The following is a 10,430-nucleotide window of genomic DNA, read 5'->3' on the forward strand; positions in this document are numbered from 1 at the left end:
CACTGTCTGGAGTCACATGGGGCGGCTTGTCTTGCTCCCGAGGGGCCACTGCTGTGCATGGACTTAGTTCCCTTGTGGGGATGAGGTGACCACAACCGCCATTTTTCCAGCACACGTGTACATTTCACATGTAAAGTGCTGCCCCTTCCATTCCTGTCATGTTGGGTCTTATGGATACCACTCGTTAAATACGATGAGCGGAGCCGGTGCTGCGCTCCTGCCCCAGCGCTGCGCTCCTGCCCCAGCAGCCGCTTCCCGTCAGGAGTGAGCGCGTCTCGTATAGGGGCAGGTAACGCATGCAGACAGCGCCCTCTTGTGGTTTATTGTAGTGATGACATCACACCTCCGTTTGTCCGTTGTTCCCGTGTAATGAAGTCTCCCTCTCACTTTCTGTGACGATGAGAAAGGGTTAAACACTTTTTATTTTCTATTTATTTAAGTTGTTGCCGTGGTTACTCTTTTTAGTGTCTTTTTGTGTAAAAACGCTAAAGTTTAAATATTTATCTGAAGGAAAAGTTAATATTATTTGTAAAAAGGCTCTGAGAAGAAGATATATGGCTGAATAAAATCTCATCTCTAAGGACTGTGTTGTTTGTGGGGGTTGGGGGAGCCGGGGCCCGGAGTGGGTTCTCCAGTGGGCCTGGAGCCACTCAAAACACTGGGACAGGGAACTCAATGAGCGACATGCTGCAGGTGAGTTACAGCTTCAACCGCGCAGGAACCATGCAGGGAACCACGCAGGGAACCGCTCAGGAACCACGTAGGGAACCGCTCAGGAACCACGTAGGGAACCGCTCAGGGAACCGTTCAGGAACCACGCAGGGAACCGCTCAGGAACCACGCAGGGAACCACAAAGGGAAACATGCAGAAAGCATGCAGGAACCACACAAGGAACCACGCAGGGAACCGCGCAGGAAGCACACAGAGAGCCGCGCAGGAAGCACACAGAGAGCCTTTATTTGTTTTGGATCAATGGATACATTTGTGTTGCTTTCCGCGTGATGTTAGAGGGGTATATGGAAGTGCGGACACCGTATAGACGGGGGGAGACGTTCTAGGACTGGTGTCGTCTGCTCCTCAGCCTTCCACTCTATGAGTTTTGGCTCATGGTCTGAAATAGATATAAAAAAGCTCAAAATGATTAAATCTCTGTAAAAAGAGGAGAGATCGGAGCCGAATAAAGGCAGCGGTAACACAAAAGGTTAATGAGAACACGTACCTCCTGGATCCACGTGTTAAAGGCAGACACGCGAGTGAACACGGTAGGTTTCTTGAAAGTGTTGCAGCCTCGACTGGATACAAAACTGGTCACACCGTGAACGTACCACCTACCATCAACGCCTTGACAATTCAGGGGCCCCCCGGAGTCCCCCTGAGGAGAGAAGACGGGGGCATTCAACAAAAGGTAAGGACGCTCAGCCAGCTATAGGCGAGTACACGGTGGGCTGCGGATACTCACGTTACACCCAGACTGGGCATCTCCTCCGGCGCACACCATGGACTCCTTCACGGTGCCACCCCACCAGTCTGTCTGGGAGCAGTGGGGGTGATCCACCACCGGGAGGAGAGCTTGCTGCAGGACGCCAGGCAGAGGGCCACCAGCTGCAGAGACACAGGCTTAGTACATACCCACCGGCCACACGGCCCCGGTCCGAGAGGGCCACGGAGACACCGGGATCTGTGGGTGACACTTGCCCCGGGGCTCGCAGCCGCACATTGAGCCGTCTGAAGCGACATTAATGAGACTGAGGCGGCCATTTACATGCGGATTAATCTGCCGTCAGACCCATCATGCAACAGAACGGAGCTCGTGGCCGGTGCCCGGAACGTGAACCGGTAAAAGGGTTTAATACATACTGTACAGGCGGCCCCAGCCGCTGATGTAACACGGATACTCATTGGATAGAAGTGCTCCGGACCCCGGGAGGCATCCCACCTTCACCTTATCATTAAGATGCACAGGATGCGATAACTTGATGAGGGCGATATCGTTCCTGGGGAGAAGAGACGCCGCGCGGCTGGGTTAACGTGAGGAGGATGGGGCCAGTATATGGACGGACCCCTGAGATGCTTTAAATAGATTTAAAAGCCCATCATGCAGGCTCTCTGCAGTGACTCGCCAAATGCGTTATCCAAACGGAGCTAATACCAGTCGTCATGGAAACCTTGACTTGTCATTATTAGAGTCACCTGGATTCAAGCAGGGATATCACCCACAACATACTGGGAGCAAAAGCACCAACTGGAGGTGTTATAAATGATCTGAGCGGGGAGAATATGATGGAGTCCAGACTGTGTGACCCCGAGAATCTGCCCCGACACCCAGAGATTGAGGAAACACTCACCCGCACGCCACGCAGGCATCGTTCCACCCGGGGTGAACAAAAATGTCTCCGGCGTTAATAGGAATGATCTGCTCCGGCCCCTCGGACACACTCCGGTCGTACTCGCCAACCACGACCCGGTACGTGAGTGACCTGAAACCAGACCGGTGTACGGGGTTACCTGTGAGTGGAGACTGCCCCACAGCCACGTACAGGGGTAACGTATAACGAGCAGTTCTGGAGTAATCACCATAGCAACCGGCAGGGCTGTAGGAAGGGTGAGGTGAGGTGAGTGAGGCACTCCAGGACTGGTTGGGGAGATGGGCACTCTGAGCAGCTGCCCAGAGGCCCACGAAGCCCCTAAAAAATAGTAGCGTCTATATAGGGGCGGGGCGATCAGATAAGCCACCTCCCCCGGGGCGGTCTTCAGGGGAGTGTAGAGGCAGCTGCACGATTGCGATGTCCCCAGCCAGCCCTGCTCATCGGGCGCCCAGTGGGCATTGCGCTGGTCGGGGGAGGAGCTGTCCGATGAGCAGGGCTGGTTGGGGGATTTCAATCTCCCTGTAACCGGCCCGACATTAGGGAGTGCGGGGTCTGTCCAATCAGACCTCGGCTTCCTGCTCCCTAACCACTACGCGCCGGCAAATGAGGCAGAGCGCGGGGATATGACGTCACCCCGGCGCTCTGCATCAATAGCCGGCGCATAATGATGAGGGAGCACGAAAGCAGAGGCCTGGAGTGACAGACTTCGCGCTCCCGTGACAGCATGGAAGAAAGAAGATGATGCAGGATGATTGAAAAGGATGGAAGATGAGAAAGGTAAGAGATGGGGAGAAAGGGTTTTAAGCTCTGTGTATATAGATAGATAGTGAGAGGGGGGGGAGGGGAGATAGTGAGAAAAGGGAGGAGAGGTAGCTACAGAGAAAGGGGGTAGTAAGAATATGGAAATAAATAGTGAGAATAAGTGAAAGAATGAATTATGTGAATGAAGTGTGAATTAGTGAGCGAGTGTAAAAGTGTATATAATAGATTTGTATAAAGGCAAAGATCACACAAGCAGGGTGTTTGAGCCTTGGGGGCCAAGATGTCACAGGGCGGGCTCTTTGGGGACAAAGATGGCAAGTCCTATGTGTGTAATTTGGGTGCTGGTCGGGTTCTATGTGGGCAGTGTGGACGCCAGGGCTGGCTTCGGGGTGTGCGACCTGTGATCTATGCCTGCAATTTACGGGGTTTATCTCTACCTTTAATGCTGAGTTTTTATGTGAATTATAATTGATCTATACCTGTAAAGCTTGCTTTTTGTTATTCTGTTGATCTATATCTGCTATGCTGTGTGTCCGTACATTATTTATACAGGGTTTGTATGTCTTAATCAGTTGATCACTACCTGCAGTGCTGTTTCCATTTGTTTTTTATTTGATTTGTACCCGCAATGTTGAGTTTACATGTGATTTCTGGTTGATCTATACCTGGAATGCTGGGTTTGTGTGTTCTGTTGATAAATACTTGCAATACTATGTTCCATACATTATTATTGTATACCTGCTAATACAGGTTTTGTATGTCCGATTCTGTTTATTTTGATCTGTACCTTAAATGCAGAGTTCACATGTGAATTCCAATTGATCTATACATGCAAAGCTGGGTTTGTGTGTTTCATGTGTTGATCTGTGCCGGCTATGTTTCCATACATTATTTATGTATTCCTGTAATTATAGGGTTTGTATGTCTTATTCAGTTGATCTATACATGTGCTGTTTTATGTGTTTATTTGATCTTTACCTGAACTACAGGGAGTAAGTAAAAGAGTGGTATGGCTTAGTGAATGAGGGGACAAAGGGATTCTGGGGATGATTACGGGGGAGAGGACCTCTCAGTGTCATGGTAGGGTCAGAAGGAGAGAAGACTGCACTGACTCTCGCAGTGTTCCCCTAATCTGTAGTGAGTGTGGCAAATATTTTTTATGGTGTGGTAGTGGAGGGAATTATTGCGTGCTAGGGAGTGTGGAGTGGGGCCCAAAGAAATGCTTGCATAGGGCCCGATTTATTTCAATATAAAATTGACAGCAGGGGCTAATATTGGTATATATTGTCAGCGGGGGCTAATATTGGTATATATTGTCAGCGGGGGCTAATATTGGTATATATTGTCAGCGGGGGCTAATATTGATATATATTGTCAGCAGGGGCTAATATTGATATATATTGTCAGCAGGGGCTAATATTGATATATATTGTCAGCAGGGGCTAATATTAATATACATCGGCAGCAGGATCTAATATCAAATAATGAAAACTAACTGCCAGTTCAGCTGTTCTTTCAGTCTTTACTTCGAAGAGATAAGTATATATGATGTAGTTATAAATGCATGTCTAACGTGTATATAGCTGTGTGTGTGTGTAATCTCATGCGCTTCCCTCAATGGCAGAAATAAAATGCGGTCACCCTAGTGTGTGTGTGTATGAGCAATGTTTGTGAGCTAGCGTGTGTGTGTATGTGTATATGTTTGTGTGTGTAAAGGCAGGGGAGTGTAAGGGCGGTGTATGTGCATACGTGTGTTTATATGCAGTGTGTATGTGTAACTGTGTGTGTAAGGACAGTGTAAATAAAATAACCTCTGTAAAAAAAAAAAAAAAAAAAAAAAAAAAAAATTGCTGGGGGGGCACACTTTTCCATTCTTGCCTCGGGAGCGAAAGGAGCTTGCTACGGCACTGGCAACCGGTTAAAATGTTCCTGACAATTGCCCCACTCATCACTTTGCACCACAACTACCCCCTATGTGTAACCCCATTGTGGCAGTTACACGGAGGGGACACAATACACGGTGCTCCCATTCTGCGCATACCCTCTGTTAACCCCTTATTAACATGACTTTAAAGGACTCACGAGATGCAATGTCCTGCCGTCATCACCCAGTTTGCGGCGATGAGGCTCCCGCTGCAGGTGTGGAAGAACTGACTGCCGCTCCGGTACTGCAGAGACACCTACAGGAGTGGCACAGGGGGTATTTAACCCCGTCACATGGTTAAATATACGCATCACAGACCTTTGCTGATAAATATTTATTGGGGAAAGTAGTAAAACGAGTGTCAGCTTCTCGTCTTCACAGGATGTTTCACAGGACGTGGAATAATTTGCTGATTTATTGAAGTGGCGGCCGTGGGACGCATTCACCGTCACTAATATTATCCCAGCACCTCCAATACTAAACTTACCTGCCACGGCCAGCTGTACGGTTTGGCATCCTCGCCGTTCACTACTCGGGCGAGCGGGGGGTACGTTGGGACACCACATCCGTGGGCTGTGGGGTCCAGCAAAGCAATCGGTTAGTGGCAGACGTGGCTGATATTAACTTTCCTTCTAACCCCAAAGCCGCATTTCTGCGCAGGACGCAGGGCGCCACTCACCAGCCGCGGCCGCCAGCAGAACCAGGATCACCGCGTGAGGCATCACGATGAGATGACCCGTCTCACGGAGCCCGAAAGCTTTTATTAGAGCCCTTTATCAGCCAAGCCTGGGAACCGACACCAGCCATGACACCCGCCCAAGGACACCATGCTTACGGGCACAGGGCCCAGCCGTGGCACGTTGACGACCCAGCTGCAGACATTCACACATTATAGCAATTAGCCATGAGGCCATAAGCCGGGGCCCGAGGACAAGCTGGAGACCACCAGCCAGGTGGGGGCATCACCACGTTGAGCCACCACCAGGGGCATCCTTATTTATGCGATTCCAGCAGCTTCCAGGGAAAGGGGTTCCTTTATTACCCCAGTGGGGTATGATGACAGTCTCTGTATTAACCCTACAAAGTATCTGTGGAGTCTGTGTACTACCCCCACTGAATATCCTGCGTGTTTCTTTTATTACCCCCATGGGGTGTAATGGGGGCCCCTTTTCCGTGTATGTGTTGGTTACATTGTACATTACACGGAATGTGGGAACTCCGCAGGAGCTGGGATTTCATTAGGCAGCCGGTGACCTGGGGCCACACACCCCGCTGGTGCCGGCAATAACTGTGACGGGGCCGGAAGTAGGGTAACCGAATGTCCCGGATTGCCCCGGACAGTCCTGCAATGGGACTTAAAGTCCTGGGTAGCCTCAATCCGGTAAAAGCATTGTCCCGGAATAAGACGTCTCAGTGAAGGAGGTCTCAGGAGAGACTTCCCAGCTCTCCTAAATTACCTGAGCGTTCAGAAGCCTCTCCGGGAGCGTAAGCTTCACACCAGCTATGGGTGTGTGACTGTGTTTGTCACAGTGTGTGTGTGTGACTGTGTTTGTCACTGTGTGTGTGTGACTGTGTGACTGTTTGTCACAGTGTGTGTGACTGTGTGTGACTGTTTGTCACAGTGTGTGTGTGACTGTGTTTGTCACAGTGTGTGTGTTTTGTGTGACTGTGTGTGTGACTGTGTTTGTCACAGTGTGTGTTTTGTGTGACTGTGTGTGTGACTGTGTTTGTCACAGTGTGTGTGACCGTGTGTGTGATGTCTGGTAATAGAGGAGTTAATTCTCTGAATCTGATCATGGCTGTTAATTAATAGAGGGGCTAACACAGTGAATCTCCTCATGTCTGTAACGAGAGTAAGTGTATTATTCAGTCTGAAATAAACATGCTTTCCAAGGCCTCCTGACTATTAGTGTATAAAAGTATTTGTGAATCAGGCTGCCGCTAGAATCGATCGATGTATTCTGGCCAGTCTGTGACGGGGGGCTTCAGTCAGGGTTGTGTTAGGGGGTCCTTGTATGATGAGGGGACCACACGCTCAGCGTTATTACTTATGATGGGCTACATCAGGCTTAGTAGCATAGTAGGTAACTTCATCACGTCCCCCCCCCAAAAAAAAGAAGGAAAGAACCCAATTACACTATATTTCGCATTTTGCCACTCAGGGGGGTAAATATACCTTCTTGAATCCTAAAGGTGATCAGATTCCTTCTTGGATCAAGAAGCTGTAAATATTCCTGTTTATTTCGTCATTTATACCCCCATTTACCCCTTTTGGGGACATCCGGTGTATCTGATAGAACCGTCTCTCCCGGCAGAGAATTCCGTACCTTTACTGCCCTCACTGTAAAGAATCCGCTCCTTTTTTATGAATGAAATCATTCTTTGTACATTTCTGTTAATGAACGGGTCACTGGAGAGGTGTATGTGTGTGTGTGTGTATATATATGTATGTGTATGTATGTATATGTGTGTATATATATATATATATATATATATATATATATATATATATATATATATACAGCGTTATGATCTCCCTTGGAGGAGTCTTTTCATTCAGGTCATGTGATTATGTTCTAAGCGTGATGGGAGTTATAATATTGCTCCTTGTACTATGTCCCCTGGCAGTAGAAGAACACCAATTGCTGGCGCCCCCTGAGGGCCACGCTGGGGCTCACATACATCTAAGTGTGGAGCATCCCTTAAGTACCAAGAAGTGACTTTTTGATTTCATGCCATGTACTGGGAGTGATGGGAGTGCTCTGAAACGAGGGGTACTTTGCCCCATGCTTCTAGTTACAGTAAAGAAAGACAGGCAGCTTGTGTTGCTATTCAAAGTGTTTATTTTGGATGGGTATCGGGAGGATCTGCTGTGGTCAGTGTCAGAGAATTCCGGCGGTGGATTCAGCACATCCCAATATCACAGATAACCGCAGCAGCTTTAATTCTTTCCGATAATCTAGATGATAAACGCAAAGATCACAATAAATATATTGCCTTGAAAATAAACTTTAACCTGGATGGTATTTTACGGAGACGGTGGTGGAGAAGTGAGACCGCCTCCCAGCAGAGGTGGTAGAGGGTAATACAGTGAGGGTACATGCATGGGATAGACATACGGCTCCTGAATCTAAGACGAGACAGATGACCGATTAAGGTCTTTACAGCAGGAGAAACGGGCGACAGGGGCCGGATGGTGCCGATGTGCCGGCAGATTCTGTCTATTGCCACCCCCCACTCACGTTTTGGATCCAGTCGTTGAATGCAGAAACTCGAGTGAAAACGGTTGGCTTTTTCAGAGCGTTGCAGCCCAAAGAGGACACAAAACTGGCGATGCCGTGGACTTCCCACCTACCGTCAGGGCCCTGGCAGTTCAGGGGTCCCCCAGAATCTCCCTGAAAACAGGAAAGAGGGGTCATAACCAGTGGGCTGCTGTGCAGGGTTTAGCCCCTTGGACTCCATGCATTAAAGGTAAATTGACAGCGGTGAGCTCACGTTACACCCAGACTGGAGGTCCCCTCCGGCACAGATCATGGTGGTCTTTATGGAGCTGCCCCACCAGTCCCTCTGGGTGCAGGTTTGATGATCCACCACAGGCAGGAGAGCTTGCTGCAGCACATCAGGGAGAGCGCCCCCGGCTGGCAGAACACAGGGAGACAAAAAACGCAGATTCAAAGTCTTAGCGTGGATCGCGTGGATCGCGTGTGATCTGTGCCTCTCTCAGACTCGTTTTATCAGAACTGCCGGGGCGGCAGGAATTTTAGAAACGATAGAAGAAACGTCTTTATGCCGGGTAGAGTAAACCCATCTCCCCCCATACGTACTGGTAAGACGACCCCAGCCTGTGATGTAACAGGGGTAGTTATTGGGCAGAACGTCCCCTGCCTGGGGCAGGCAGCCGAGCTGCGCTTGGTCATTTAGATGCGCGGTTCTGGAGAGTTTGATGAGCGCGACATCGTTCCTGCGGAAAGTAAAAACGTCGTCATGATGACCGTTTGTCCATCACAGAAGGCGACACATTCAGACCAGCCTAGAACTGGCGTGAGTTCAGGAACAATACCACCCCCGGTAACAAGAGCGCCCCCTACCCGCAAGCCACGCAGCTGCTCCTCCATTTCTCATGGACGAAAATGTCTGCGCTGTCCACCGCGATGATCTGCTCCCCACCCTCGGACGCGCTGCGGTCGTGTTCTCCCAGCACCACCTGGTAGGTACGGCCAGATCTGGAGCACAAACAATACACTCGGGGTCACAGAGGGTTACACAGAAAGATGGATTTTGGTCTATCAGCGGGAACCTTTAATTGGTTTCCATGGTAACTGATCAACATTTAAAACTCCGCCCCCAAGCGAAGAGAGAGGCGGCCGCAGAACCTACGAGATGCAGTGAGCCGCAGTCAGGACCCAGTTAGGAGCAATGAGGCTCCCCCCACACGTGTGGTGAAACGCGCCGGCTTTCTCATACTGCAGGGAGATCTGGGAAGAGATGAGGAGAACGTTAAAAGCCAGGCTCCCGGGTGCCGGTGGGTATTAGTGCGAAGAATACGTGTGGGTTTTACCCTATCTCCAGGTGCCACTTACCTGCCACGGCCAGCTGTGGGGGACGGCGTCCTCCCCATTCACCACCCGGCTTTGTGGCGCGTATGTGGGGGTCCCACAGCCGTACACTGGGGGGGACACAGGCAGCCACTTTATTCAGGACATGAGCAGCCATTATGTTTTCTGTCCGGAATTTAACTTTTTATATCAGCGGACATTAATGGTTTTAATGTTAATAAAGAAGCAAGGTGAGCCATGCTGTATTAACCCCATATCCTCCCCCAATTTATTACTAGCGACACCCCCCATTCTAACCCCCGAGTAACAGACAGAGCGCTCACCTCCCACCGCCAGCAGCAACGTGATAACCAGTCCGAACATCGCATCGAAGAGACGATCCATCCCAGGCGGCACTTAAATACCGGCTTTATCAGAGGTCCTGGGAACGCACAGCAGCGGGTACAGGTGACGGCAGAACACCTGCCCAAGGACATCACTGGCCGTGCCAACACCTGGTGTAACCCCGCAGACAATCCATCATCAGAGAAGCTTATCACCCGCTAAACTGCCCTCCTACCACCTCTCCCTGTCGGCAGGTGTCCTCGACCCTCTTACCCCCCAGTTTGTGTTCAGTAACATCATTTAATCAGTTACCTCCTCCCGGATCGTAAACTCCTGCGCACACCTTCCGTTGCCGTGTGCATTGCGACCCGTTACTGCGAAGCCCCGTTACGCAGCACCGCAGAGCATTCATTCTGTAATTATAATATACTTATACGGCTTTCCAGTGTTTAGAATTTACAGGAAAAAAGAAATTCACGCAGGAAAGGAATTTGTCT

At 49.9% G+C, this 10,430-nt stretch overlaps 2 protein-coding genes across 2 annotated transcripts; both read right to left on the reverse strand.

Annotated features, from left to right (window-relative positions):
* Window positions 1–943: 943 nt before the first annotated feature.
* LOC128469779 (proproteinase E-like) lies at window positions 944–5,775 on the reverse strand. The gene is made up of 8 exons (XM_053451573.1): window positions 5,733–5,775; window positions 5,541–5,644; window positions 5,212–5,309; window positions 2,347–2,478; window positions 1,859–1,995; window positions 1,461–1,603; window positions 1,221–1,373; window positions 944–1,112 (listed from the first exon to the last, which is right to left on the reverse strand). The coding sequence occupies exons 1-8, from the start codon at window positions 5,773–5,775 to the stop codon at window positions 1,092–1,094; spliced, it is 831 nt and encodes a 276-aa protein (XP_053307548.1). The 3' UTR covers window positions 944–1,091.
* A 2,098-nt stretch (window positions 5,776–7,873) lies between these two features.
* LOC128470616 (chymotrypsin-like elastase family member 3B) lies at window positions 7,874–9,972 on the reverse strand. Its single transcript, XM_053452507.1, has 8 exons — window positions 9,933–9,972; window positions 9,634–9,719; window positions 9,431–9,528; window positions 9,142–9,276; window positions 8,878–9,014; window positions 8,549–8,691; window positions 8,296–8,448; window positions 7,874–8,012 (listed from the first exon to the last, which is right to left on the reverse strand). The coding sequence occupies exons 1-8, from the start codon at window positions 9,970–9,972 to the stop codon at window positions 7,995–7,997; spliced, it is 810 nt and encodes a 269-aa protein (XP_053308482.1). The 3' UTR covers window positions 7,874–7,994.
* Window positions 9,973–10,430: the final 458 nt, after the last annotated feature.

Source organism: Spea bombifrons, chromosome 12, assembly GCF_027358695.1.
Source record: "Spea bombifrons isolate aSpeBom1 chromosome 12, aSpeBom1.2.pri, whole genome shotgun sequence".
Lineage (NCBI taxonomy): Eukaryota > Metazoa > Chordata > Amphibia > Anura > Pelobatidae > Spea > Spea bombifrons.

What these genes read in the sequence shown, in the direction of transcription:
- LOC128469779 (XM_053451573.1), bottom strand. Translation starts at nt 5,775, where the DNA reads ATGCCTCACGCGGTGATCCTGGTTCTGCTGGCGGCCGCGGCTG. An exon ending in TCTGCTGGCGGCCGCGGCTG is followed by an intron (nt 5,645 to 5,732) that starts GTGAGTGGCGCC and finishes ACTAACCGATTG; the next exon opens with CTTTGCTGGACCCCACAGCC. An exon ending in CGTACAGCTGGCCGTGGCAG is followed by an intron (nt 5,310 to 5,540) that starts GTAAGTTTAGTA and finishes CCACTCCTGTAG; the next exon opens with GTGTCTCTGCAGTACCGGAG.
- LOC128470616 (XM_053452507.1), bottom strand. Translation starts at nt 9,972, where the DNA reads ATGTTCGGACTGGTTATCACGTTGCTGCTGGCGGTGGGAG. An exon ending in CCCACAGCTGGCCGTGGCAG is followed by an intron (nt 9,529 to 9,633) that starts GTAAGTGGCACC and finishes ATCTCTTCCCAG; the next exon opens with ATCTCCCTGCAGTATGAGAA. An exon ending in AGGCTGGGGTCGTCTTACCA is followed by an intron (nt 8,692 to 8,877) that starts GTACGTATGGGG and finishes GTGTTCTGCCAG; the next exon opens with CCGGGGGCGCTCTCCCTGAT.